Source organism: Rhipicephalus microplus, chromosome 3, assembly GCF_043290135.1.
Source record: "Rhipicephalus microplus isolate Deutch F79 chromosome 3, USDA_Rmic, whole genome shotgun sequence".
Classification (NCBI taxonomy): domain Eukaryota; kingdom Metazoa; phylum Arthropoda; class Arachnida; order Ixodida; family Ixodidae; genus Rhipicephalus; species Rhipicephalus microplus.
In genome coordinates this window covers 21,429,427-21,443,157 of record NC_134702.1, presented here as the reverse complement: position 1 = coordinate 21,443,157, position 13,731 = coordinate 21,429,427, and the positions used below count along the sequence as shown (strand labels likewise).

Sequence of the window (13,731 nt, the reverse complement as noted above, 5' to 3'; positions counted from 1 at the left end):
ACCCGAAAGGGCCCCTCCCATTGAAGCTCCAGCTTATTTGCTCGCGAGGGGCGCAAGACCATTACTTGATCGCCTTCCTGATAAGCTCTCAGTTTCGCGTTTCGATCGTAGTAGCTCTTGGCTCTACTTTGCGCCTCTCTCATGTTCGCCTCAGCAATGTCGCGAGCACACCACAGCCTTTCCAGTAATTCCAGAATGTACTCGACCACCGTAGGGTCGGTACTCTTCGGCTCCCAGGTTTCGCGCAAAAGTCGTAGTGGAGACCTGAGCGTCCGTCCGTAAACCAGCTCCGCGGGGCTGAAACGCGTCGCTTCTTGAGTGACTGATCTCAGCGCAAACAGCATTGCCGGAAGACAAGCATCCCACTGACACTTCCTTTCAAAGATAAGGGCTCGCAGAACTCGTTTCATCACGGAATGACACCGCTCTACACTATTGGACTGCGGGTGGTACACGGAACTGTGGATTATTTTCATTCCACACTTTTCCAGGAATCCCGTAGTGAGAACGCTGGTGAATACTGAGCCCTGGTCGCACTGTATCTCCTGAGGAAAGCCCACTCTCGAAAAAATAGACAGTAGTGCGTTGACTACCTCTACGGAGCTTTGCTCCTTCATTGGGATCGCCTCAGGAAATTTGGTTGCTGGACAAACGGCGGTAAGCAAATACCGGTAGCCTGACTTTGTCACTGGGAGTGGTCCCACAACGTCTATTACCAGCCGACGAAATGGCTCCGAAATGAGCGGAACGAGCTTAAATGGTGCCTTTCCCTTCTCGTGCAGTTTTCCCACTCTCTGGCAGGTGTCACATGCTCTTACGTGATTCTCAACTTCTTTGAAGCATCCTGGCCAATAAAACTCCATTAGGAGCCTATCTTTGGTCTTCCGAGCTCCTAAATGCCCCGACCAACCAACTCCGTGACAGAGATCTACAATGTCAGGTCGATACTTAGCCGGCACTACAATCTGGTCGAACGTGCGACCTTTTGCAGTCCAGTAGTGGCGGTACAAGATGCCATTTTTGACAGGAAAACTGACATTCTTCCTCGCCACCCTTTCCCTGACGATGTTCCAAATCTTTTTAAGGCTGGGATCGCTTTTTTGCTGCTCGATGAGCTCGTCTCTTGTCACTTTTCCCAGTACATTGCTTAGTGCTTTTGATACCGGCAACACGAGCAGCCCCTCCTCCGATTTCCTTTCCGCTGTATCAGCGCTAGTCTGCTTCTCTGACCCCTCTCTTTCTTTTTCAGTAGGCGACGGGATAGCAGGCTCCGCTGCGCTGACTCCAGCTGGTGTTGCTGGACTTCCGGTGAAACTCGGTTCTTGCCGCTCTAGTTCGGCTGCTAACGCTCGTGCTTTAGCTTTAGTCAAGGCTTGTACTGTTCCCTCGTGAAAACTTTTCCCTTGTTCTCTCAGCAGACGGTCGGTCCGATTGGAGAACAAATAAGGGTACTGCGGGGGTAGCTTGTCTGACAATGCCGCTTCCGTCTCCACTTCTCCAAATGGCCCTGTGATGATTACTCGAGCTACCGGAAGACAAATGCTTCCATCTTCCAAAACTGTTTTAATCCATGCGCACTTGCCGTTGTAGTCTGCTTGTGCCACATAGTCCGGGTGCACCAGATCCATGGTTGCCCCACTGTCTCGTAAGACACGGCACGGCTTTCCGTTCACTGTTAGGTTAAAAAGGTACGGACTAAGAAGCTCCTCGCTAGTGGCTGAGTCAGAAGTATACGAAAGGGCTGGCCTGGGCCTACGACAGCCTACGGCAATATGCCCTTCCTCCTTGCAGTTGTAGCAAGTAGGTGGTTTCCGAACCTCAAAAGGACTCTTTTTGGAAGAGTCCCCCGAAACCTTTCCCTCCTGTTTGTTTTGTGATCCTTGACCACTTGCAGCGAAGTCCGTCTTTTTCTGTGCAGTCGTAACTGCACCAGCTCCCTGCTTCGCCGTCCAAGGTTTCCCTTTATCTCCCGCTTTTGTTGGAGGAACCTCGTCTCTTTGTCCCCGGCGTGATGCGTACTCGTCAGCCAAGTCGGCCGCTGCCTATACTGTTTCTACGGTGGCTCTATCTTGGATCCAGAGCTTCATTGGCTCGGAAAGTTTTGCAAAAAAACTGTTCGAGAGCCACTACTTCAAGAGCCATTTCAAAGTTCCCAAAAGCGTTGGCTTCTTTCATCCATTCGACTAAGTTGACCTTCAACTCGTAGGCAAACTCAGAATACGTGCTGCCCTGCTTCTTTGTCAGATTGCGAAACCGCTGGCGGAATGCGTCTGGCGAAAGTCGGAATCTTTTTAGAAGGCTATCCTTCACTTTGTCATAGTTGTCTGCATCCTCCACCAAAAGCCGCGCGATCACATCCGCTGCTTTACATGGCAGCAAACTTAACAAATTTCGAGCCCATGTGCTACAACCAAGCTTCGATTTTTCACAGGTTCTCTCAAAGTTCAGAAGAAAAAGGCCCATATCTTGCCCTACTTTGAAGGGTTGCATTAGTTTAGATAAATCACAAAGATTTTGTCTGCCTGCTACCTCCACTCCTTGGACCCCTGCAATCTTCCTCATTTCCACTTCGAGTCACAACTGTTCTATTTCCAGTTCTTTTTGCCTTAGCCGGCACTCCTGTTGCTCCCGTTTTTCTTGGTGTTCCTGTTGCTCTCGCCTTTCCTGACACTCCTGTTCCTCACGCCTTTCCTGACGCTCCTGTTCCTGTCGTCTTCCTGACGCTCCTGTTCCTCACGGTTTTTCTCGCGCTCCTGTTCCTGTTACTTTTGAATCTTGTTCCACGTTTCTTTAATATCTTCACTGCTCGGATTCAAGCCATCGATAGCGCTAACAATTGCGTCTTTCTTCATCCCCGCATCTACTTCTGCTCCCAGCTCTTCCCCCAGAATCAGGAGCTGATTCTTCGACAAACGCTTCCAATCCATGACAGAGAACTAGTGTGGCGCAGCTCACTCTCTACCCAGAAGTTCCGTAAATAACTGTTTCTGTGGTAGTCTCTACCAGCGAAAAGATTGCACTTCTATCTTATCAGCCTGGCAACCAAAAAACCAAAGCCAGCTTTCACCAGTCCACAGCTGCCAGTCTCCATGATCTCGGCGTGTTTTTCATTCTCCGTCCTCCGGGCTCACATCCAACCGCTTGCCATCCAGTTGTAGCGCGTCGTGGCAACCGCAGTCTGCGGGTAGCGGGGCCGGTCGCCGTCGCTCCGTCGAGCCAAGGACTAGGGGAGAGCTTTGAGCAAACTCAACGGATTTATTTACATCTTTACAGTGAGTAGTCGAGATGAAGACAGAAGAGAGTTGGGCGAGGCGCTGCACGCCCTTTTTGTTGACCCCCGTTCCCTAGGTCCCTAGGTTGGGGATCACTACACAAAACAATGCGGACCAATGGTGATGTGGAAGTTCTTCTCAGTGAAGTACCGCCCTTGGAAATGTATGTTCATAGAGGCACAACACTGGCTTGCACATACACGCATACCCTTGCCACTAGTCGCAGCGCTGCCGTAGAACAGGGAGGGGGAGAGCGGAAGACGCAGGAGCGCCTCGACCCCTTTGGTGCCGGCCTCGCGTTCCCACGGGAAGATTTTAGCGTGCCCTTTCAAGAGATGCCAGGTTCGTGGAATCCTCTGGGGAGAGCCCTTTGACCAGCGCCGTCGTCGTCTGCTGGTTAACGCGCCAACGTGATGCGTGGCCCAGGCGGGAGATAGAGGGGCGGCTCCATAACCCTCTTTTGCAACATTCCACACAGTTGGCGCCGCTGTCAATCAGTAAGCGCCGTCTCGTGTAGTCGGCCCCTGTTGCTTCCTCCGTCCAGCCGTGGTGAGACTATCCTTTTAGCACTGGTCCGGCGGGGCGAATCACTCGCTGGGTCAAGGCATAGCTTGATCGCTACAGTGGCGAAAGCTATAATTGCCGTAATTTTGAACTTTTTAATATGTTGACTCTATAGAGAACTTTACGGTGCCACAAATGAGTCCGGGAAACAAGGCATGTCTGGAATTTCAGGCGTCCGAGAAATCGGATGTAAACAGTATATAGATAATGTTATTGGAATTCGGATATGTTTCGCCAGGGAAGTCATTTCACAAATATGAAATGTGATCTTCCATAGTGAAATGTGTGTACTGTGCCAATCTTAGTCTCCTTGAATGTAAATGTGATTTTCCAAAGGGGAAGCCGTGTCGTATATGAGCTGCTGACATTCTCACGTGTTTTGCGTTAAGTAGGAACACGTCCTGGGTCTGATGTAATCATTCTCTTGGAAAGGTCAGAATATTGACTGCAAGATCATTTATTTTCGGAAATATTAAGGCTTCGCTGATCCTAATCACTGGCCGCGCTCAAGGCCAATAAACATCTTCATCTAAAATAGGTATGGCACTTTGTCATAGAAATCTATAATGTAAGGAATCTGTGGCATGATGTTCTTATGTCAGCTAACATGTAGGCAAAGACGTTAGTGTTTGCCTGGATGCAAAGAAGTGAAGGGGAACACGTTCGTCCACCATGTGTTAAGAGGATGTTTTCGCGATGCTATGTATATCATTCTGGCTCTAGTCTGACAAAACGTGTCGGGTAGAACAGCAGCTCAAAATGTTTTCGTACTGGTACGACCTCCATAGCAGAAGATGTGACTTTCTAGTCACAGCACAACATGCTCGAACTTACTGCTGTTCTTATGGTTCAAAACTCGAGTCATATGGGCACTCTTGAATACAATCAAGACTATTGAGCTCGATCGTGATGAACCGCTGGGGCACGGTTGAGCTTCCTGGCACGGTTACTGGTGTGGCTACCGGTGACACTTCAATACTGTTAGCAACTACAGGGTGTCAGTATCGGTGCCAAAGTGCACTCTTGTGCAAATTTTCACATAGGTATAGATAACGTAGGTATAGATATTCCTGGAACATTTTACTCAAGATATTTTCACTTATACAGCCTGTGCATGCATATGATCTCGACTTACGTCTGTGTTGCGACTTGCATAAAAGGGGAGTGAATGTACTTATTTAGAATCGGAAACTGGATCGAGGTAATTGTTCCAACAACATTATGAAACTATTAAGCACACTAAGACGGAAACAAGACGACACACAGAGCACTTTGCGTGTCGTCGTCTTGTTCCCTCTTTTGTGTGCTTAGCAGTATCATAGTGTGCTTATCTTAAGCATCATAAGTAACTGTTAGTAATGTTTTTCATACCCTTATAAAATTTACGCTGTACCATTTTCGGCGTATACCACTCCTGCAACAAGATCACGCTGTTTGTTTAATCCTCACTTCTTTTATCACAACGCTCGTCGGCGATGGGGAGTGTATGCGTTTCTATACGACAATTACCCCTACGGGCTGGCTAATAAGAAAGCCCGTTGTGTTTTGCAAAAGCAGCACCCAATCATAGTTTATATATATTGTTACTGCATATGTGATTTGGGTATGAACTGTTATTTTTTTAATGATAGTTTTTAAGTACTTATTGTATACACATGATCACAGCACCTTGTAGGCTTTCGTTTCTCTTCATTGGCCTTCCTTTTTTTATAACATTCTGGCCCACGAGAACCTTCTCTTACTGCATTTGCATTGACGTTGGAAATTGAAGCTGCCTTTTTTCATTGAAAAATTTTTGTTTTTGTGTTCTTGTTTTAAGAAAATGAACCTTAATTTTCCAGTTGCTGTTCTTGCTGAATGCGGTTATATGACTACATGGAATGCATCAAGCCCTGTATATTACTTGAAGGCTAATTCCTATACTATTTTTTTATCCTACTTACATTAAATTTCTTCCTTTAACTCCACTTTAACATTTTCTATGCAAATAAATCACTTACATGTATTACTTACACTCATTGGGATGTCTGAAGGGAACGAAAAGGCAGCTCAGTCATTTCTACACTTCCTGTTTCGAGTTTGCTGAAATCGGACTCTTCACAGGTGTAAAATTGTAAACGTTTAGCCTGAAAGTATGAAAAGCTCTGAATTTTCAGTGCTGTTATTCAACTTGGAGCCTAAACTTAAATAATAACAGCATTTGTGGTCTAGGTTTTTTCATTTTTTTTAATGTGAAATGATGTGCATTTCATCCAGGGTATTTTCTGCCTCTTGTGACAAGGTATGTGCATATTACGATGTATTTAAATATTAAAGGTATGCAAGTAACAATCTTGTGAACTTGTAATTTTTACAAGAAGCATGGCTGCACCTTTGGCTTGATCCTTCTTTATATGTGACGTGCAATATGCAAAGGTTTTTACAGATTTTTTTATTACATTGTTTTCTATGACTGAGTATTATGAACTCAAATTATGGTCACCTTTATTTGTCCTGGCCTGAAGGACTGCAGACACTAAATTATTGAGTGGCAATTTTTTTTTTACTTACGTACAACATTGAACATCACAATAATGGCCTTATATGCATGGTCAAGTCCCCTGTGATGTGATAACAAAGAGGTTATTTTACATCTCTTTGTCAATGTCATTATTCGCTAGCACTTCTTGCCTTTGTCAAAATAGTGGGGTCTCGAATTTACGAGCAAGCCAGCACCGCCACGCTCTTGGAGTGAACGGACACAGAAGACTCGGTCGGTACAAACCACACAATATTCATACGTTTATTTAACTAATTTACAACGACGATATCGTCTGCCGAATCGATACATCAATCGTTATCAACATGCTAAGTCATCATTACACAAAATTGCCATGCACTCAAACAACATAACACAAGAGCACACAAAAGGCGGCGGCGCCCTTGCCAATCCACTTGCCACTTTCAAGAATCTAAATCGCTCCTTCAATATGTCATAACTCAATGCCACTTCTTGCCAACATGAAAATTGATTGCCACTTTCTTTCAACATCGAAATACGATATCACTTCCTGCCAATGTTAAAATTCCCACCAGCAAGGGTGAGTGATCTTTCTATGGTGTATAGACTCACGGAGGTCGTGTGAGTTCTTTAAGTGTGAACCCACATAAGCAACAAACTCGTCTACAGTCGGCTCTACCTTCATGCTTTACAGCACCGAGACAGGGCAGGTGATGAGTTCATGCACCTCCCGGTGGCACTTCGAGAAACAAAGGTGCTGGTGTTTCAAAGAGGCTATCGCCAACAGCTTCTTTAATGTCACAATATTTTGCTCTAACAAGGACATTGGAGATAGCTACCGAGATTAGCCTGGGAGAAAAAAGCCGTGACATCTAACTTCTTGGCTTTTAAACACCAAGGAAGTTCTGAAATGGCCTTTCAGCCATCTGCTTTTAGTCATTGGTCTTGCAAGCATTCCTTGCAAGCACGCAGGCGCTCTGAAAAGTTAAGGAGTCTAGACGCCGATTTCACATGTAAAATTTACATCTACACTTCTTTGACCCTTCCTGCCAATGATGCGTATAGGCAGGGCTCTGCGTACAGGCGTATGCATGGTGGGGAAAGGGAACAGAGGGCTGTTGCTTTCCTTAGTCACATAAGAGGTGGGGGGGGGGGGGGGGCAAAGTCATCTTCATACATTGACATAATAGAGTGAGGGACAGCGCGTCGGTTAGGGGGAGGGGAGAAAGTGAGCCCCATAAATTGACATAATACTCAGAGGCAGGGTGCTGCGACTAGGGGGAAGAGGCACAGTCAACCCCATACATTGACATAAAAGGGAGAGGGAGGGTGCATCGACTAGGGGGAGGGGTGGACAAAATGAGCTTCATATATTGACATGATAGGCAGAGGAGGAGCTGCTACTAGAGGGGGGGGGGGGGGGCATAAAGTCAGCCCCATATCGTGACATAATAGAGAGGGGAGGCACTGTAATGAATATTTGCCCCTCCTCCCCCCTAAAGGTGCAAATGATGCGAGTGCACTGAAGAGTCAGTATATTAATTTCATTTCATTTGTGGACTTCGCATGTGTTCCTGTTCTGATTTCTGTAATTCCGTATTGGGACGTGATACTCTCAGGGCTTTGGTTGTGGTCGTATTGTGGTATAATGGTCATTTTAAAATATCGGGTGTGTTGTCTTTACATTTTTTTTTTGTGTGTTGTGTGGATTTCATGAACTGCTCTACAGTAATATATCTCGCTGCCTGGTCATAACTTTTATCACTCTTGAGATTGTTGTGTTCCTAAAGGCAGTTTTGTAATGTGATAACGACGCGATGATGGTTGGCTTCAGTTTTCATTTTTTTTTTATTGTACACATTTTCGGGCCTTGTGCAGTCTTTAGCTGCCGCATATCTTTACGGTTGACTCTTGCATGCCGTGGCAGCAATACTTTTTAACTTTCTCACTTATTTCATCTAATCAAAATTGAACTTGCTCTCAAAACTGCAACAAGTTTGTTCATATCAGTCCACTGGATGTCTCATTAAGTTATCTCTGTGTTCTACATGTGTCTGAACCAAGGAAATCGAAGTCATTTCTGAACCAAGGTCTTCTGCCAAGTGTTATTACTTACATCCTTAGCATGAACCCCTAGCATCTTATGCCTTGTTGCATAATATAGCATGACATGTTTTGGTTCTCCGGTCAAGCTGGGAAACCAAGACAGAAATTGTGAGCATCATTAGGATGGTATTTTGTTGAGTAGAGGAGCCGTGTTTAAACTGAATTTTTAAAAATTTCGTTTGTCTAGCTTGTAAAGATAGGGGTACCTTCATAATTTATTGTTGTAGAGCAACAGGTGTTTGAAAAAAAATTCAGCGCACGCAGGCACTCCCAAAAAAGGTGCTTATTTATTGCTCAGGTGCCATTCTTGTTTCCCACCTGGCTCTCCTGGCAGATCCACTGATTTATTCACTCTTGGAGACCACAAATATATGGCATTTTGGGTAGCATGCACAGCTAGCCTGCTTCATACGTAATATACATAACATAATACCTGGCGTGGTTCCTGACAGAAAAAAGTGCAGATTTTGCCGAGAATATAAATGATGAAACTGTTTCTCACAGTGCTGTCTAAACTATGGCTTGGCGCAGCAGCTGTTTTTCTTTTCTCTTTTGCCACTACTGAAATTATGAGCAGTCTCATTCTATCTGTGTTGGCACTTCAAGAAAGCGGCCAATCGAGTTAATTGAAACATCATGCTATCTTTGATATTCTTATTCATGCAACATTCATGCAACAGCACAGTTATATTGTTTCACCCTCGTACCGCCTGCACTATTCCTTATGCTGGACTTGAACTACCATAGCAAACTTATGCCCATTTGTCTACCTGCTTACTCATTGTGTGTGTGTTTTTTTTCCTATATTGGTTATGGACTTTTCTAGAATTTTTTGTTATGGACTTTTGCTGTAATTGGTAGTGGACGAAATGTTAAAAAAAACAACGCCATGGTTCTCTAGTCGTTATGGTGCTCGACTGCTGGCTCGCAGGACGCAGAATCAAATTTTGGCTGTTGCGGCCGCACTTTCAGCGGAGGCGAAAATGGTTGAGGCCCACATGCTTAAATTTAGGCGCACGTCAGATAATCACAGGTAGCCAAGAAATTTCCGGAGCCCTCTGCTACGGTGTCTCGTAATTACATTGGGATTTGGGGACGTTAAGCACCAACAATTATTACATATTATGAATTTAGTTGCTTCTCCCCCTTCTTTAAAAAGTTTATTAAAAAATGCCACAATGGCTGCTTTTACAGCGTGATGTGTTGCACAAAGCTTTGTGGGTGGGCACCCAATTCGATTCCATGGCTTATGGCCTTGTCGTTAGTTTCAAGTTTTTCTTCCTTCATCCTGTCCGCTCCCCGTCATGTTGTCATCCTTATTCCTGTTTTAGAGCCGATCTTCTAAAGCATCCGTATGTTTGTTTTTCTTGTTTATTCCACACATGCCTCTGACATTGATCGAAGCTTTGGTAAACAATTGTCAATGGTCCTGTGGTACTAATGTAAACGTTTCAGATGTGCATGCCTGCTGTTGGGTAGCAGATATGTGGATAAACGTTGTTTATGTTTTGAAATTTCATGGCAATATCTTCTTTTTGTTGTTCTGTAGTTCCTGTTTCCTACTTATGTTTTCTTTTTGTTTGTTTGTTTGCATTCTTTAGGACAAGTTGTCTGCACATATAAGGCTCAAGGCAGCCTCTTACTTTAAGTTAGTATCATAAGAAAAGTTCAAAAAACGTGCAAATAAAGCTGATTCTGTTCGGAGTGTGTTGTTAGAAGTGTCATTTCTTTTCTTTCTTTTTGAACAAAAGAAAGGAATGATTCATCCACCTATTTCACAAAAACAACATCTAGAATGGCACCACCTGTTTTATTCAATGGGTTCGGTAAATGTGGAAGTCTCGGCATTTAATTAAAAAGGTAAGCGATATCATGTGGACGTAAAATTGTGTCTATTTTTAGCTGAGGCTTGGGAGTAGTGCATGAACATCTGGCGTTATCTATCTCATTTATTTGCACTTTTTTTCACTTGATATTTTTTTTTCCTTCTGTTCTTTTTTCTGTTTGTCTAAATGGTGGAATGGTGAATAGAATTGAAATGTCACAGCAACACTTACACCTTGTTTGTTTTTCAACAAACGGGGCTTGCGTTTCAAGATTTTATTGTAGTTCATTCGATATGTGCGTACATTGACAAAGGTGCTCGGGTGACAGTGACGTATAATCTAAAAATATGTGCAGTGTTGTTTATAGTGTCTACCTGGGGAGAGCCGACAAATATTTTGCTATCCACTCGTTTGGCATCCACGTGTCGTTGTACCGTAACTCTACCAAAAAAAAACAAAAGCTTTTGAGAAGTTCAATCCACGGGCTTTTTTTATATTTTGAGGAAAGAGTGCACAATTACAGGCTCCCATAATTTAGACAATTATTTCTTTTGGCAAGGATAATTGTCTCATTTACATCACATCTTAACGATTTCAGTGAAGCATCGCATTTAACTTGTGAAATAATAGGAAAAATTAGCTTTTCTTGCTCATCATATAATTTATATTCGTGGATATTGTAGCTATCAATATCTATTTGCTGATGCTTGTATGAGATTTTGCTAGAAAAGAAATTTTTTTAAAAAACGGCAGTTTATCTGCTTCCTATATCTATAATTTGTATTTCTTGATACTTTCTAGCTTTTAATTTCAGTTTTCCTATATTTCTTAGTTTGTTAACTCTAATTAATTTTAATCTTAGGTTCAAATTAGAAGGAAGAGAACTCTAGTTCATAAGAATTTCATTAGCAGAATCAGTGTACAGTTATGATGACGTGACATTTGACATGGAGGAAGGAAAAGTAGGAGCGAATGCCGCACAACCTGATTAAGGCCAACATGCAATACCCACATCACACTAGCCATTCAGTGCAGTCAAAGGTACAATAACACGCATGCTCAAACGTACTCCTAATGCTTTGCATCTTGGACATCATGTAATGTGCCGATAGTGTGATAAAAAAGTGCCTCATGTAGTGTTTGCTTTCTAAGGCTGTCTACATGATGTAATGGTCTGTGCTATTTTATTTCTTCCTCTGTGACATTTATGAATAGTTCTTCTGTAAAGCACAAATGATTTTTTTCATCCACGCTTGTCATAACCATGCAATATTTCTTGTTCATTGAGGCTCATCGCTCATCACAATGCACTTAGTGGCACACCACTCAATGATGTGCTCTTAATAGCGCCTTACTCGACGCTTTCTTCTATTTTGCTGCAGCTCATATGAAAATTACTACTTTTTTTTACACACGTGGCTGTACCAGGAAGTTTTTATTAATGTCATATTCTAGGAATGTGCAGTTCAATGGCTCTTTTGCCCAGCTAGGAAATTTGCTGCCTTTTTAGTGGCTAATTTTGGGTCTATCGAATGTCAAGGGTTATATGTAGATGTAGTATTGAAAATGTGGCTAATCTGTAACCTAGTCTCTTCATTATTGATACTGTACTTGAGTAGCCAACAGTGCAAATTTTTTTATGTTGCACTGCAGCTTGAACAGTATTGCACATTTGAATTAATGCATATTATTGTGATGAAATTTTTTCAGCTGTGTGCAGTGTAATGGCCTCTTTGCACAGCTGAGAAATTAGCCGAGTCATGTGAGTGGCTAATTACTGACTCGTAGTGAATGTCAACATTTATGTAGCACATTGCACGGCTGCAAATTATGGCTGTGATTTTAAACTTGTCAGTTGCAGCTGCCTTTTGTGGGCAGATACATTGCTGCAGTTCTGTCAGCGAATCATTTGGTGTGTCACAACAAATCTGTAATGTTTGTCTTGATTTGTAAAGTAGAACTCTTATGCTGAAAACTAGCTTCAATTGCTTGATTCAAGCTTTCGGTCACTGTTATTTTCACTTATTTCACATATTATGAGGGACTTTGAGGGTTCATGCTATAGTCCATACGCACAGCCCTTGCACCTTTGTAGTCGGGAGCTTCATCGATATTAACTAGCTCTTTAGCAACTTCGCTGTTGTCAAGCCCTTTCAGCACAGTATTTTGGCTATGAGGATTTCGTGTCCCTCTCGTCTTGTTATGCGAATTTATAGTATTCGCTGTGTATCACTGAACCAAGTGCAATCATGTGTAGCAAGCTGCTGTTTATCAAGGCTTGTACATTTGTAGACATCAGTCATTGAGCTTTTTGACCAAATGTGTAACTATTTAAAGTTGTCATCAATTAGACACACCAAATCAGATACCAGGAACTCTACCCATCCCTCCTCTCCCAAATACACACCTTACCAGCCCGAACTAAAGGCTGCAGTTTATTGTAGAAGCGTAGTATACTGCTAGAATGAACCTTGCATAGGTAAAATTCCAAATATTTATAGCAGTAATGACGTTGATTTCCGGGCCTCCCTTACTGCAAGTTTAATTCAACTTCCCTCTGCTCCCCCATTTGTCTTCCCTGGGAAAGCGGAAAACCTGTACATCCTCTGTGATTAATATAACTGGTAAATTGCAGATTAGTGGAAGTATCAGTACTTGTATGTTATCAAATTAAATCAGCAAACAATGAGGCTAAGGAAGGTACAGGGGATATCACTTGTATCTTTTAACTGTAGCATAGCAATTATGGCATAAATGGAACTGTCTAGATAATGCCCTACAATCTGCTTGAGAATCGGGCATATTACCTGAAGATTGTAGGTTCGGGTCACTATCTAAGGCAAGTTAATGTTTCATTCATTACAATTCCTTTCCATTTATACTATAATTACTGTGCTACAGTTAAGACATGCAAGTAATGTCCCCCATACAATTCTCAGCTTCATTGTTTGTTGGTTTTGTTAGGTCGTGTCTCACAAAAGGAAAGAGTTCTCTAGCGATCTCTGCTCTTTAATTCAAACTTGTGGGTAGAGGCATAATGGGAATAAAACTTGAGAAGTGTCTCTTTTTGACATCGTTAAAGGTTGACCTGAATGTGATAGACAAGGACAAGGAAGTGACGGTCGGCGAGCCCGTAAAGCCTGCCAGCCGGACGCGTTCCAAAAGTCGCAGCCCGCCACGCCTAGCTCGGGAACCCGAGGCCGAGCCCGCTTCAGCCCTGCCCGTAGCCAGTCCCAAGCTGGCGGATGGCAAGGGCCATGCACAGGGACACCGCAAGTCCTGGGTCCGCAGCAACTCAAAGGGCGCCCTCCATTCACCCAGTGAGTTCCATTCACCAACTTGGACAAAAGTGTGTGCTGCTGTTAAATCGACACTGCAGTTGTCTGTTAGTTTAAAGACGCGACAGGTCACTTAACTCTGAATCATGGTCATACGCATGTGCACAAGGGGGTAGGGGGAGGAG

General features: G+C 43.5%; 1 protein-coding gene across 2 annotated transcripts in view; it reads left to right on the top strand.

Annotated features, from left to right (window-relative positions):
• rdgB (retinal degeneration B) overlaps positions 1-13,731 on the top strand; it is a 63,626-nt gene that overhangs the window by 18,930 nt on the left and 30,965 nt on the right. For both annotated transcript variants that reach the window (XM_075889052.1, XM_075889051.1), the window contains exon 6: positions 13,351-13,588. In XM_075889052.1, the coding sequence (XP_075745167.1) occupies positions 13,351-13,588 (238 nt within the window). The remainder of the gene's footprint in view (positions 1-13,350; positions 13,589-13,731) is intronic.